Source organism: Charadrius vociferus, unplaced genomic scaffold (assembly GCF_000708025.1).
Source record: "Charadrius vociferus isolate BGI_N301 unplaced genomic scaffold, ASM70802v2 scaffold297, whole genome shotgun sequence".
In the NCBI taxonomy this organism is placed as follows: domain Eukaryota; kingdom Metazoa; phylum Chordata; class Aves; order Charadriiformes; family Charadriidae; genus Charadrius; species Charadrius vociferus.
In genome coordinates, this window is record NW_009649192.1 from 576,065 (window position 1) to 592,819 (window position 16,755).

Sequence of the window (16,755 nt, forward strand, 5' to 3'; positions counted from 1 at the left end):
GCCTTTCAGAGAAGTCCATCAGCTCATTCTCAGCAGCACCTGAACATAGCCACAATAGTTCTGTGAGAGCAGCATGCCAGAGTAAATTCAATTTTTATGTCCAGGCAAAATGGACTTCTCTGTTTCAAATACACCATGTCATATCAGTTCTATTATGAACTATTTAAAGGAAGATTTACTATATTCTTTGTAGCAAAGATGATTCCTTTCCAAAGATTGGTCATGCCCCATTTGGTTAAAAAACTTGCTTATGAAAATAGTATCTGTGCTTTTCCTTGCTTTGTCAAGATTCTGTTTGTCAAGATTCTAGAGCCTTGAGAGCTGGCAGGAGTGGGTCACAGATGAAGTCTCAAAGTTGTAGAGGATGTAGGCTATAACTGTGCTGTCAGGGACAAAGCAGAGAAAACCCTGTCCAAGGAAACAGAAGCAGAAAGGTCTGAGCAAAGGCTTTAAAATTTAGCCCATGTTTTGTGTCTCCTTGTGATGTGGGTTGCCTGGCTTTGTAATCCTCCCTCAAAAACTAAATCATCTGGAGAAATAGGCGGATCAGTGCTTTAGCACTCCTACCTTCATTTTCAGATAGTCCTCTTGTAAGACTTTTTTTTTTTTTTTAAAGAAACGGAATTCCTCAACTGCATAAGTACAGTAAATCCAATTTGTTGTGGCTGCTTTATTTTCTCACTGAAAGGAACTGGGAGATTAAAATTTGATGTTTGATCTTCTTGGCGAATTTCTTTCCTAGAATGTCAAAACTGAGAATGCTAATCCTTCTTTCCTTTTAAAGCTTTCATGGATCCTTGCTATCAAACCATAATTCGCATTAGCCATGCTTTTATTTGTAATGCTTCCTGTATGCCCTCTGTCTCCCTCAAGTTTGCGGCAGCAGTTATAAATCTTTAGCATTGCAGTCTGGTCTGTTTTCAGCTCCTTCTTTTCTCAACTTGTCTGTACTTTTTTTTTTTTTTTTTTTTTAAGCAGTGTAGAAAAATATGGCATATTTTGACAGGTGTTAAAATTGTTTTGTTTATGCAGCATTTTGGATTTTGGTTTTGTGAAATTCTTTCTTTTGAAGATTGCTGCAAGACTGTACACTTTTTCTGTTTTACAAAGGTGTGGATAGACAGCAACAAGGAAAGTTCTGTTTTCAGTGAGGTGGAAACCTCTGAAGACATGGGAGTTTCCTTTTTGCTTAAAAGTATAACTAGAAAAGGTTTAGCTGGGTGTAGTACATGGACAGACAGCCTCCTGCAATTCAGAGTGGAACATACCGAGTGAGACACAGCCAAGAAATATGCAGAATTAAACAAAATTGCAGCCAAACCCCCGATAGGATGGAAGACAATGCTATTCTTAGAATCCAGAGGGATTGCATGGGTTTATTGCGCAGCAGGAAGGCAAAAGTTTCTGGATTGATAGCAGCCTGAAGAAAAGGACTCACTGTGCAAGCTGCCGTAGATAGGGAGAGATTTATTTTTAAACTCTCATATTTTAATATCTCATTTTGAACTTTTAAAAAAGGAGCTTTAAAAGTTTATAAATATGTTAAAATAAACCTTAAATTTTAAAAAATTTAAAAGCTTTTGAATTATTGATGTCTTCAAGGACAAGATGTGCTGGTATATTTACAGGAATATGTTGGCTGACTCCAAACTGAAAAATACTCATTTTTGTAAGGAGTCTCCTCTCCTCTCTCTCTTTCCTTTTTCCTTTTTTTTTTTTTTTTAATTTTTTTTCCTCCTTACTGGGTTAGAAAATCACGGGGACTTTCCTTTGACCATTTTGCATACTTAGCGAGATTAGCAATGCTAAATTTCAGTTCTATTTGGCTATATTTATTGGTTTAAGTAAATCAGATAGAAAATTAAGTTTTGTCCAGTAAAAAGGAATAGAAATATCCATGTTATACTTTCAAAACAAAATTAAAAGTTTCTCTAACATGCAAAAATTTTGACCAAAAGAAAGGTGAGTTAGAGGTCAGTGTGCGTACACACAGTCACATAAATGTTTGTTGGTTTTTTTTTTAAATTATGGATGGTATTTGTAAATTTAGGATACAACTTATTTTTCTTTATTTGAAATCCAGTTTTAAGGCTACGACTTTGTGTCTTGGGTTTTTCCAATGTTTTGATAAAATAAAACACAACTTAAATGATTTCTGAAAAGGCTTAAAATAGAAAAAGTGAATGTCTGAAGTTATAACAAAGAAAATACAGTGTAGTGTGTTACCTGATTTCTTGAGTAAAAAGCTTTTATTAGTTCCCTCTCTATTTGCATATCAAGTGGTTGAGATATAGATTGGTGCTTTTTCTATTTGTCATTGAGATATCTTTATGCAACCACTTAACATAATGGAATTTTCAGTCTTTTGTTATCCAAATTATAACTCGAATTATACTTGGCAAAGATTTTTATTTGCTATCTGTTTTCCCTTCCCATTTCTCCATATCTGATGTTCTTTTCTCTGCGTATGTGGTTTTTTGGGTTCCCCCACCCCAGCTTCTACCCTTGGATCAGATTTTCATCCTGCATTTTTCTCATTCTGCAATTGCATTAGAATTTGAAGCTCTGTCTTACAGTTTGCATAGTTTGGTAGTTGTATTAATTCCGATTCAGCTACCAAGAAGAACTTATATTACTCATAGCTTGCTCCTTTTTTATTTTTTCTTTTTTTTTTTCTTTTTTATTTGCCTTTTATTAAAAAAACCCAACATCTTCTATCCTTCAAAGTCAACATTCCTGTATTCACTTTTTTGTGATTAGAAACTTGGCATTCTGAAGGAGTCTGACAGACAAGTATGTGCCAAAACTAGCATATATAGAAGATGCATCTTACAGTTATAATGTTGTATATCTCTGCTGAAACTCTTGCTGGCTTAATAGGTGAGTGGAGGTTTAAAAAAGTTTAGCCAACCATTTTGCAGTTCATACTGCTGTTTTTACTGAATCCAAGGGAAGCATATTAAAATGGCAAAAAAAATATTGAGAAGACGACTGTTTTTGGTGAAGTTTTCCTGATCTGCTCTGAAGAAAGATCTTGATTTATTTCCCCCCACCCTCATGGAAATGTCCTTTTAAAAGGAGTTCACCTGTAGACAGATAATTTGTATTTGCATGACTGACATGGAACAAAAAATATCCTTGAATGACAAGCTCTGTTTCAGAGGGTATTTACTAAAGGCAAATTTGATAATCTGTCAAAAAAGCTGTTTGCTAAGAGTCCTCTATTTTGCAGTGGAAAGTATCTGATAGTTGAATAACAATTAAAAGCTGCTCTTTACTTTTCCAACAGTTTGGTTGCTAGTCACGTTCAGCTTTTTCCTTATTTTCAGTCAAGACCTTCTATCTGGGGAAACGGGTTGTGTTCTGCCTGTTATCTTCCTCCAAAGGAATCAGGCCTGGTTATTTGTCCAAGGACATGAAGAGTGTCAGTCACGTGCTGCAGTAGTATTTTAATGAGCACAGGCAAAGTTAGCATATTGTAGTGTGTTTTTATGTATTCTGGATGTCTGCATTCTGAAATAGAATCTCCACCATAATTAGACTAGAACTACAGTCAAGTTGCTGGTATTTTTGTGGATATAAACTTATCCAAGTTACTCCAAAGGTCAAGGAGATCAAAGGCTGTACAACATTGACAGTAATTTTATTACTGGAGGATATATTTCAAGATCTCTAGGAGATAATAAAGGAGGACTGAAAAGATTGCTTGCTGAAGAAGCTTCAAGGGGATCTGTTCTGTGGCACAACTGTGCTGTTACACACGAAGATCTGTTGGCCAGTCAGAAAGAGTAAGAAAATGTGGTGCGGTAGGACATGCCTGCTTTTTTTCACTACAGCGACTGCCATTAGAAAGTCTGCTGGGATCTAACTGCTCGGGCATCTAATTTGGGGAATACACAGTCTCTGCACAGGGCACAAACCTGAGAGAGGTGATATATTGCAGCATCAAAATCTACTGGTAAGTAACTCATTTTCATACCTGCTGATCTAATTTCTCAAAGTCCAATGACATACCAGTCCAGACAGCTCATTGTCTTACAGTAGCGACAATTCGAGAGTTCCCTTTTATTTTAGAGTTGCTCTTACAGATTTTAGTTATATTCATGTATGCTATCAATTTGAGTTTGCATTCCATATTTCCTGTCCTAAATAAAGGTTTTTTAAAGCTTGTTCTTTCTTATTCAAATGTTTTTATTTTTGTTTTAAGCTTTTATTTTCACTTTTACTTTTCACTACTCAGGTAGTTCTTGAACTGGAGCACTCATCTGATATAATTCCCTTTCTTAGGGAATTAGTCTGTTTGGTTTATTTCCTGTCTTCATCTGCTGGTAGGAGGGCAAATTGCCAACTGGACTGGCATTTTCTGGATTTGGAGAAATTAAACTTGCAGGTAAGAAGTTACTGGTTTTTCATAGGTATAACTGGAAACAGAACTGACTTTTTGTTTATTAAACAAAGAAATCTGTGTAAATGGGTCTTTCAAAATAGGTTTCCAATTATATGAATCTGGATTTGATCCAGGGGAAATTGGAAATCTAATCCAGCTGAAGTGAGACCAGAAATTTTATGTGGTTACCAAGATAAGGCTTTTCTATATTAGCTTGGACTAAAATTTTTTAAAAATTTGTCCATTTTGCGTGCAGGAACCCCACATACAGGCTGTCTTTTGTCCCTGTCCCCCACTATGAATGAGCGAATCAAGTCAGACCACAGTTTCAAGATGCAGAAGTCTTAGATGTGTTAATTCATAGAGTAATTTCTTATCCTCTTGAGAGGTAGCTGAGCTGCCAAAAGCGATGCTAGTGAGAACAGAGCTGTTTGTCAGGTTACCTTATGGATATTTTTTTTTTTAAAAAAAAAAAGCTTCTTCAAAAAAAGAATAAATAAAAATCGACCATCTCGATGATCCATTTTCAGAGTGGCTCCTACGTGATTGTACCAGAACAACGGAAAGGGCAGCATACTGTGGAGCAGGGATGGAAATGAGCAGTAATTTGTCAATTCCATTTTATTATTATATGTGTACCATACATAATTATATTCTGCTTGTGCTTAGTAAATAATATCAAAATAATAAATCATGAAATAAACATCTCAAATAAAGTAATAAAAGTTCATGGAATTAGAAAATAAATATTCTGCAAAGTACCGGATAAAAACAGTGAACACTAGTGAAGAAGGATGTTTGTTGGGAGACTTCACTAATCTCACTTTTTCCTCCTTTCTAAATACACAATTAAAGGACTGAAAGTCAAAAGCATGCAGAGGCATTTCTGGGAATAGCTGTATAAACCTGATGTTAATATTCTGGCTGTTGCTGCTATTCTTGAATAAAAGTAAGTAAATTTACAGGCCTGGAGGGACCATATGTATCTGCACTTCAGGCAGACACTTATTCCTGTCGTGGGAGTATGTTAGTATTGATTAGTTAATGGATCATCAGTATTCTTTTGTAATAGGCAGGAATTCATTACCAGGACATTTTTACTGAATACTTTTCTCTGTTTTCTAAAAGGAGCTTAATTTAAGTAGCAGTTCCTGAAGTAGAGGACAAAAAATATAAATGTAAGCCAAATAGTTGTTGGTTTTTAATGAGGTATTCTAGTATTAAGGTTATGTTTTCATCTCTTTTGCTGCTTGTTGTCCCTAACAAGTTATTAGTTGCAGTAGTATTTTGAATTTGTATAGAGTTTTTCTTTCTTTAGATGTTTAAAAAAACCCACCACAATTTAAATGTCATAACTTAAACAGGGTATCCTGGGCTAACACGGTGAGACTGTGTTTATCACACTTCTCTTATATATGTGTGTTATGGAAAAATCTATGCTGTGAAGTAGTACAAAGGATATTTGATTATTTTAGAAGCAGTTTTTTGAAAATATGTTCTGTCTCCAGCATCACCAGTGCCTCTCTCCTGTAATAAATGCCAGCAAGCATTTTGCTGGGTTTGCCTCACTTACCACTTTTCAGTATGAAAACAGCGATTCAGCAATTACTTCCAAAGGAATTAGAAATGTTCTCTCTCTGTCTGCCATCTCTTCAGTATTTCTTGATTTTTTTTTAATGTTTTCAGGATTTTAAACACAATATGAAGTTATCTTATAAATATATTTGTTGGAGTGAGGACTGCTCAGGGCACAAATGTTGAGAGCAGGAGAGAAATAATTATTTTCTTTCTGCAGATCACGAAAGAGAGCTTCTGCTACTTTTTGCCAACATGATTATAAAGAGATGGAAATGATTGTAGGTAGAGAAGATATTAGTTAGTGGATAGGGGGGGAAAGTTCACAGGCTTTCAGGCAACTGATAATTTTTTCATGCCTAGATTAGGTGATGTACCATAAATCAGTTTAACCCCTCTGCTCTCACAATAAATTCTTACATATTCTCCCTACTCTACACAGATCTTCCTGCACTCCACAGTCTTACTGTGTTGGTCCAGGGTACCCTCTTCAGCCATATTTCACGCACTGCCATTTTTTCATTCAAAAAATAATCATACAATCTCTTACTAAGATCCACTGTATTCTCCATGTACCAACTACCTTCCTGAGATTGTTACATTTAGAAGCCATTGTTTACATCTTCTTTTTGGCTTTCAAGTTTTCTATTTCCAATCTGAAGTTAACAGCTTGTTGTATATGCTCATTTGCTTGTTTTCCCTCAATCTTGATCATATTTCCTTCTTTTTTAACTTCTCTCTGTAGTAAACCCTTTTGTCTCTCTTACTTTTCCTCTTTCCTTTTTGAAATGTCCTTGCTTTTACTCCTGTATCAAGTGACTTAACATACTGTCTACAAACCTGATCTTGCATCATCCTTAAATTGTCACATCTACAAAACCAATAGATCAATATATTATTGAATATTACTTAAAATAAGAACTGCATACTTGTGATCCTCAGTGTTATTATTATGATGTATTATGGATTTTGTTCCATATAAGTTATGCCTACAAGGTATGAGGTAATATCCTTTATAAAATGTAGGCTTTGAGTCTTGGTCTACAGGCATTCAGGTCATTCTTGTTTTCAGTTGGTGTTTCTCACCAGCGGTTTGTTCTCAGGAACAGAAGCAATAGAATAAAACCTGTTTGTACGGCAGCCATTCTAGTTCAGCACGTTTTACTACAGACCAGCACTTTATATATAGAAACTTATCTATTACATTACATTATTTTTATGTGAGCTTTTGGTAACACTTTTGAAATATTTCCTAGTCAAGGACCAAAGAGTTCAGTAGTTCCTTTTTTTATGTGTGTGTAAATAACAGAAAATAATAATTTTGCATTTTATTCTTTCATATTTTGTGAAACTTATAAATGTCACAAATATCCCTATTTGCCATTTGTACCTATCCACCAATTCTTCATTTCTTACTTTTGCTCTATGAAGACTTTATTCTAATTTTTCCTTTGAAAGCTGCCAAACTTATTTTGCTATACTAGCAGATAAATAAGTTTTAATAGTAGTAGTAGTCTTTTGGTTAAACAGCCTGACAGTAGACATACAGAGGAAAGCTTGTAATCTTCATTGCCCTCATTGTGATCATTAAGAAGAGTCCTAGTTCAAACCCCACAGTCTCACAGCCTATAGTTGGCCAACACTGGTTACAATGTTTGCATTCTGAGGAACAAGAATGCTGCTGTAGAAATTCAATCTGCCTTGGATAAAGTAAATTGTTGTCTTTTGAGAGCTCTTAACTACTAGAAGGAGCTCTTCTTGTCTGATCAAGAGTAGTACAACGCTCAATACTCTTGTGCAGCATTTTTTCCACATTGAGTGTTTTAGAATTTGTATGCTTTTTTCATTAAAACTTCGTCCTATTTCCTTCCTTTTTAACTCCTTTCTATAGTAAAGGCTTTTGTCTCCATTTCTTTTCCAGTGAATATTTGTAGCAGGATCATTTTTGCCTCATGGTGATTAAAAGTTTCAGGATGATGTATGCTGTGTAGCCATGGTGCTTAGGGACATGGTTTAGTGGTGGGCTTGGCAGTGTTAGGTTTACGGTTGGACTCGATGATCTTAGGGGTCTTTTACAACCTAAATGATTCAATGATTCTGTGCGCTGTAATACTTTGACTCTTAAAATAAGTCTGGTTAATATGCATAACTTGATACTGCCTTTGTTTATCTTGAGGAATTGCAGTTTGCAAGCAGTGCTTTTAATAAGTCTTTGCTGCAGTGGAATCTCATGATACTTTAAAAATGGCTGCAAGAGAGCAAACAGCTAAATAATCTACAAGGCTGAAAAAATAGGTGGTAGCTACCAGCACCTGCTGTGAATATTTTGTCTAACTTCCTATTGTCTATACTACTATTTTATATACACTGAATACTGTCTTTGGACTGATTTTATGTATTCAAAATTATTTTAACATATTTTTAAAGATTCAAAATAAAAGCATAGAAGTTTTAAGAGGGGAATAGTTACTTCTGTATCCTAACTGTTGCCTGTTTTTTTTATTCCTGAGCATGGTGAAGTGGTTAAAGTATCGATGTGCTGCAACTGTCTTTAAAAGTTCTTATGCAAAAATCCCTGGAGCAGTTAGGCTTTGTTTCAGAATTTCTTTGTCCATACAGAGGATGAAATTTCAGGTTACTATAGCATAAAGATTTATGGAAAAAGCCTCAATATAGAAACCTACATAAAATGCCAAAATTCCACTACTAGCAACTTGTCTGTAGATTTGTGGGTTTGTCATCTTTGCTCAGCATATTTATTTAATAATAACTTAACACTGCTGCTGAGTTGTGTAGTGATAACATACAGGAGTTGTCCAAATGGGAATTTACACATACTACGTGTTATATGTGTATGAATTTGCATTTAGTTACTGTGTGCATAGTTGCTAATACAAACGGTATCCTGTTACAAAACTTCTGTGAAAGCATACAAGAAGTCCTTCTGAATAAGGTGGTGATGTAGTGTGTCTGCTTAACCTCACAAGAACTTGCTAGGTCAGTGTTTCAGTTTCCTCAAATCATCAAGCCTTTGACAGATCAGTTTAATGCTCATGGGATTAGGGGAATTACATGGGGAAATGAATACCATACAAGATATTGGAAATTCTTAAGAGCTTTGGGTTATCAAAGTGGTTATTCCTATAGATCGCTTAGAAAGGAGGGTGAGGGGTGAGATCCCCGGGTAGAAAAGTTGATTGTTTACTTGCATGAACGCTGGGGAAATTCATCATCTTGAGAAAAGTTTCTTGAAAATAGTTTTGTTCACTGTGGTGCTTCACCATCATCTCGTGCAAAATTACTGTGCATTTGTCTCCTCTCTCAAACTCAGCTACTAACAATTCCTTATTGAACTTGCTATTGTCTTACATTGTTTTGTGGGAAATTCTGGCTCTTTGGGTGGTGTTAGGTGCTCATACTGAGGTTTTTGTCTAAACAGTTCAGATATCACCAGAATAAAACCTGTAAAAATAGACCTATTGACAATCTTATTTGTGAATTCACATAAATGTATGTGTACCACAAACAGTATATTAGATTTGCTATGCAGTTTGGCATTTCAGATAACAACATGGCATTTGGCTTTGAACTCCTAAGTACATTCCGTATGGAGATCCGTAACATTAGCTGTTTGCTTCAGGCCAGAGATAGTCCAACTTGCTGTAAAGCAGCATTTTACTATTGCCTGGTATTTCATGGATTGGAGGGTTAACAAGCAATATTAATTCTGTTTCTAGAGTTATTCTACAGCAGTATAAGGGTAGATTGGAGGTTGCCTTGGACTGTTGGAAAAAGGCTGATCTTGTCTTGGAGCCTGAAGAACCATTTTTCCTTATTTCCGTATGACTTTTGGCAGATTATTTCCAATATTGGCATATTAGCTTCCTCGTTTCCAGGATTTTAGAAAACGGGTCTGCTTCATGGGAATATGAGGCAAAACTATTCTGAACATGTAAGGTACTCAGTTAAGACATTTTCTGTAATTTAAAACCATAAATTACAGGAAACTGTAAGGTGGTAGAAAACAGAATAACTATGTGTTGTATTTTACCTGGAAGCATACAATGGAATTAACATGCCCAGTTTTTAGTTCATTCTGCAAAAGTATTGGGGAAAGGGGAGGTGTTCAAACTTAAAATAAGAAAAAAAAAAAAAAAAGGGGGGTGGGGGTGGGGAGAACATCACATTCCCATAGTTGGTTTGCAAAATAGATGGCCTGTTAATTACCATCATGCTGGAGAAAGAATCTTTAGAATGCAGTTGCTTTTTTATTGCTTTTGCAGAAAGATTCTAATTTCAACTTTTTTTCTGTTCCTAAATACATCTCAATAGGTTTCTAAGTTGCTTCCCCTAGGGAAAATGAACAGTTTAAGATGCTTTATGAAAATTGTGATCTGTTGGTGACTCCACGTATCAACTTGGTCAGGACTGTTTGTCCTGTTTTTCTTTCTGTACCTTAAAGAATTGTATTTAATAGACTGAGAATTACTGCTTTTTGTATTCACAGGACTGTGCTAAAGAACAATGACTTGAGATCAAGACAAGAATTAACCACTCACCTCACCAATCAGTGGCCTTCCCCAGGAGCTCTGGATGTCAATGCGGTTGCCTTGGACACTCTACTCTATAGAAAGCACAATCAACAATGGGATGAGTAAGCTGAATATTTATTTTGATTCACCTTTAGAGGAACAGGGAAACTTAAAACTATACATTTCTCTTAGCATACTCTGAAATGTATCCTATTGGAATTACCTGCTACGATGTACATGGATCAGCTGGTGCAAAAAACCAGTTTCTCTCGCTTACCATAACAATTTCCTTCCCTTAGGTTAATTAGGGAGTGGAGGGGGGCAGGATGGCAGGAGGAGAAATCATTGCTTTAGAAAAAAGCATTGTTTTAGGAAACAAACAAAAAAAGAAGAGAAACTGCCTAGGTTTCTTTTAGAAAACTTTTTAAAGAGAATTGAAGATATCTACTTAGATTTTTGAACGTGTTACTATTAAATATTACTTGCTTTGCAGGAAAAGTTTTCAAAGTCTGGACCAACTTTCAGCAGAAGTTAGTCTTTCTCAATCCTCTCTGGATCCAAGTCACTCACAAGATGGGAAGCGGGATGGAATGAACTTATTAAATGAAGGTACAGAGCCAGTCTAGTGGCTTATTTTGTTCTTCGTAGCTCTGATCTTCAGTCCCTATGATGAATTTGGAGTGTGAACAAAATATGCATTGAACAACATATTTTTTCATTGTTATGCAAATTGTTTTAGTTTCCGTAAGGACTATACTTCAAATAACTTTGGATTTATGAAGATGCCCAACCCCCCAACAATTATAAGACTTCATGCTGTATTTAAAGCTAAGCTTCAAATATGTTGCATATCTTCCTTCTCCATCATAGAACCAGACATGGCTCAGCTACAAAGAGGATCTTCTGTCATCTTTCTGCTATAACTAACTTAAATCTTTCCAGTTCTATAATTTTCCTTTTTTGTTTCTTAAAAGAAAGGTTAAAGACACTGTATTTGCAACTAGCACTGTCATTCTTACCTCTTGCATTCAACATTTATCTGTGGAGATGCTGCCTGACAGTGTTTCTGTTAATAGAGAGAGCAACATGATATCAGCTGTGCTACTATATAAACGTAACATACACACGCCCCCCCCTTTCAAAATCTGTACGCTTATTAAAGTTTAGCTGCTCCATCTTGTGGGCAATTGTGAAAAGCAGAAAAGTGCTGGAAGACTTGTGAAATATTATTCTGTGTACAGAACATAAATTGCTATAAAAAATCCTGTTTGTATCTCATCAAATCTTAACTTTAAATAGACTTGACAATACAGAGCCTTAGTAGTTCATAACTGTAACATTTCTTGTTTTTAAAATATCAAGGATGTAAAACTTAGAGCTTTTTAAAAAACTGTAAACACTCTTAAAAATCTAAATTATTTCAAGTTAGCTTAGAGAAAGTGAAATAGAATCAGCATGGCTATTATGAAGAGAGTTTTTGTGCAGATCTATTTTCAACTGGTTTTTTTCAATATTAATTGTTTGAATTCATGCTTTGTTTTATCTTCTGTAAATTAAAGTGTGGCAAAACAACTGATAATAGTAGTTTAGGTTTTGATTTCAACACTCTGTCTTTAAAGGTAGCATAACATCTCTTCTAAAATAGTGAGGTTCATCAGTACCTAAGCTTTAATATAATTTTGTAAGACACGGCATGTGATTCTGCTGTTTAAAATACCTCTAGTCTAACTCTCAGGATGGCAGTTTAAATTAAAAGATTAGAAGTAGTAAACTTTCACGTTCCTGTTAAGCCCACTCATGTAGTCAGATTTTTTCATTCACACTTGAAATCAAGGGCTGTGCCTAAACAGTGTTACACTGCTCTTTGTGCATTTTACATCCCAAAATTGAATGTAGTCTTTAAAGGGGAGTTTTTATGGGAATAAGGATTTTTCTGAAAGTTGAGATTTTTTTAAAAGAGCTAATTTAGTTCATTCTTTAGGGAAAGCTATTCAGTCACTTTCAAAAAGTTCAGTAGACGCGAGACCTAAAATCTACTGGAAACTGTTAATAAGAACCGTAAATCATGCAAGAGAACTACAGGACACTTACTTTTTCATAATGAATTGTTGTGCAGTGCGCAGTTTGTGTTGTTTGGTTTTTTTCTTACATCCTTCTCATGAGAATAAAACTTTTCTGTCAGGAACAGGACACAATTTTAAGAAATGCTACTTTATAGATGTGAATTTAAAGAAAATCTGGTAGACTGGTATATCGGTGAAATATTGTGCCTGTGACCTTTTTAAATCCATTTTAATCTCTCGTTTAAGGCTACTTTTCTGTTCTGCAGGTAAGCCAGGAGGATGAAATAGGGAGATGCTGGTAGATCAGATTCTTTATAATGTAATTTATTAGCAGATTTGGCACAAAATAACTTGAACGGATAATCTGAGAAGGGAAGACATAAAATAAATAGAGAAATTGTCCAATGCAGTCTCATACCTGTAGGTATGTTTCCTGTTAAGTGTCAAGTGTATTAGTCTGAGAGGGCAGATACTTGCACTGCCACTCCTGCACTGCAGGGCTTTTTCCAGTGGTCAGAGCCTAATGCACTTCAAATTACCAAGGTTTAAAAAAACCAAAACATGTTCATTTTTAAAGAATTATATCCTGGTTCCAGTTAATTCTACTCCTTTCTGAGAGACTTAAAATTAGATCTCTGGTACTAACGTTTTATTAGCAACATCACTTCCATTTATATGTAATGTACTCAACTAAAACCAGTGCTTGAATTCGTAAATTCAGTTCACCATGTAGTCAGTGGAGCCTCTCAGCCTCCCTCTGTAGGACACTGACTAAAGCCCCGCCTGTAAGGCACGGGTAGGGATCTCTTTACCACCTGGACAGGGAAGGCATGGCATAAATTACGTCTTCCTAACTGCATTTATGAAGTATGCATGTGCTGAAGCAGTAATATGTAATTCATAATACTGTAGATGAAAAAGGTTTTTTTTATTCCCTCTTTTTTTTTGTGGTCAGGTCATCTTGTGCTGTAAAAATTATTAGCTTAATTCTTGTTTTTCTTAACAGGGAAGGAAGACACTCCATCGTTGCTTGGTCTTTGCGGCTCTCTTACATCAGTAGCAAGCTACAAATCTCTCACAAGTCTGAAATCAAGTGAATACCTTGCAAGTCCCACAACAGAGATGACAAGTCCAGGCTTAACACCATCTTGAGATACACACAAGAAGGAAGAGCTTTGTGTTGTATGCATTTGGTTTATGTTCCATAAAATGACTTGCAATGAAGACTGCTAGTTTTGAGTTAAAATAAGCTGGTTTATTTTTTCTTTTCATGTTTACCTGTTTAATTCACAAATTCTGTCAGTTTTCATCCAAACTTTAGTTTTGCCCCCACAGGACTTTTCAGATTTTCTATCTCAGTCTTGAATTATTTAAAGCTGTTGGTCAGGTACAGGACATATAATCTGATGCTTATGACTGATTTTTAAAATGGAACAGTTGGAAATCAGTCCCGTACTTAACTGCCATGACCTTTGTTTCTCCTTGCAATGGCCTGGCACTACTTTAGCCACGGTGCTTCCCTGCAGTGCTTTAAATATCTATCAACTCTCGCAGAACAGACAGGGAAACCTTAACGCCAGTCTTTGTAGGCAAAGAACTATTTTACCTAAAAATCCAGCTTATCATCTGTGTATGTTGCATAGGACCTCAAATAGCATATTTAACCTATCAACGGCTCTTCTCAAGTTGACTCAATGTTAGATTTTGCATTCCTGTTAGTATCCTGGCACTTAGGAGATGTCTGCATCACACTGAAGAATCACACTGAAGCACTCTTACTAATTCTTGAAGTTGCATGTGAATAACAAATGTAAGTCGATCATCTAAATCAAGCATACTTGGCAATTGGGAAATGTTGAGGAGACTCACTGAATGCTTTTGAGCGACCTGAGTTACAGACATACGAGATTATAAAAACAACAACAAATATTATATGAGAAATTTCTTGGTTTATTGGCCTTGCTGGAGAGATGGGGACTAAGGATGGTGGGGTTAGCACCTCGGGAAGCTTGGACTGTGTGTTCATTGGCAAGATCCCAAGCAGAGTAAAAAAGGGGAAACAAAGACAATGTAATGACAGTATTCTCATGTTCAAGATTTTTCTCATTCCTGTAGTAGTGCAATAGGTATTTTTCTTGATTAGGTAATACGGCAGAACTTAATGTCAGTTTTCTCAAATTACTTGCCATTGATTTAAATTACTGATAGAAAAAAAAAAAAAAAAGGGAGACATTTTTTAAATGAAACTAACTTTCCAGATTACCCTACAGGTTCAAAGTTTGCAAATTAATTTTTGAATTGCAAACTATATTCTTAATTCTTTGTAAGATACAATGGATCCTTTATCTATGAATTTTGCTAATCAAGGTAATGCTTATCAGTATGATTAGTAACTTTTTAAACAAAACTTAAATGCATGTAAGTACGTTGTATTTATAAGTGCTAGGGAAAATGCTTTTTTGTGCCAAAGAAGTTTCATAAATTGTTTACATGAGTAGCTGCAATACAAGACAGATTTTTAATTATTGCTTACTCTTAGATGTTTACAGTATGTCACTACACTGTACGGTTTTCGTTGATTTGCCTCTTGTAATGGTACCTTGGCACTACTACTATAATCTGGTCATATTAGGGTGGGCTTGAAAGAAAGAGGATTCATTCCTACCTTTACTAAAAACTCCAGGAAATGTTTAACCTTTCTTAGTATGAGGCTACGCATCTCTGGAATGCAACGCACTGTTGGATTTAGCTGGAGGAGGTTCAAGATACTTCTCCTCAACTCTTCAGTCCCCAGTGCTGGAGGTTACTGCATCCATGGCAGGGTAAACAACTACTGATGCCATTTTAATGCAGATTTTTAAAGCAGCTTAGCAAAATCCACCAGACCTTGTCTTTCAAGCCCTCATGTAGTTAATTTCAAGCAGTTAATTTCTCTGTAATAAACTCTGACCGTTAAATCCTTTCATACACTATCAGCATGTCCATTCCTTCATGTAACTGGGTTTTTGTGTTATCACATTAAGCACCTGTTCTCTCCTGGCAGTTGAGTATCATTATTAAATACTAATTTGTAAACTAGAGATGCATTTTAACTACAAATACAATGAGGGAATCTGGATTCCACAAGTTAACATTTTGCATCAAGGTACAGTGATTTAATCGGTCTTGTTTGCTGTTAAACACTTCTCCCACTACATCAGTATTTAGGAGGGGGTATAATCATGATCTTCAGTCATGTCTGCTGATGGCTCTTTTCTTGGAGCTACTGGTGTGAAATTCATGTGTCATTTAACTGAAGTCTTTTACGTGGTCTGACACCACTGTGAGTTCCTGGGTGTCATTTTGTGCATGGGAAATCAGTCATGTGTGTCTTTCTCAGTTTTAAACATTAATCATTTTTCCAAAAAATTGATAAAATGCCAAAACTATATGTTTTGTTGCCTTGACGTTCCATAAATGTTGCATGTAAATTAAACATTTTGTATCATCACTAATTACTAGTTCCCGTCTCTGTTTTAATCATACAGGATAAAATAAGACCATTCAGCAAATTACGGTATTACCAAGCTTATAGCAAATTATTTTCTTGTAAAACAGGGACACTTTTTTTGTATTCAATGTGGTCCAAAATCTGCTGTTGCTACTTTCTTTCTCTTAGGCCTTATTTTGAAGTTGTAGTGTAAAATTACTTTGAAAGTCACAATGAGGGGACAGTGTGCAATATCTATGGCAGTACCTCTCGCCTGCACCACATGCTGTAACTTTGCAGCTAATGTCTTTACAACTAGAGCATTTTTCAGCATGTGATGAATTTTCACCAAGGCCAAACACATGCTGGGATACTTTCTTCAAAGCAGAATAGAACTGAAGTTCGTTTCTTGGGTAAAGCACACCTGAAAGTTGGTGTCTTAATGACATGACTACTGAGTTGCTTTTATACCAACACACCCCTCATTAAAATTTGGCGGGAAAAAAAAATCAAGCACTTTATTGGAAATGCATAAAGAAAGGGATATAGTGAGGGTAGTTAAAAAATATATTAAATAAAAAAAATGTTACAGTGGAAGCTCTGAGTCAGTAAGTCAGGTGGCTATGGGCAAGGGACATGCTGCAACTGTTCGTACCACGTGTGTGCAGCACACCGTACCAGGCAATGGCTGCGTCTACAGCAGTAAAGTAAATGTGCTCTTGCCTCCAG

General features: G+C 35.7%; 1 protein-coding gene across 1 annotated transcript in view; it reads left to right on the forward strand.

The window, feature by feature from the left end:
* RUNDC3B (RUN domain containing 3B) overlaps window positions 1-14,022 on the forward strand; it is a gene marked incomplete at its 5' end in the record, with an annotated part of 68,205 nt that extends 54,183 nt beyond the window's left edge. The window contains 3 exons of the mRNA XM_009888967.1: window positions 10,470-10,616; window positions 10,988-11,103; window positions 13,564-14,022. Of these exons, the coding sequence (XP_009887269.1) occupies window positions 10,470-10,616; window positions 10,988-11,103; window positions 13,564-13,709 (409 nt within the window). The remainder of the gene's footprint in view (window positions 1-10,469; window positions 10,617-10,987; window positions 11,104-13,563) is intronic.
* Window positions 14,023-16,755: the final 2,733 nt, after the last annotated feature.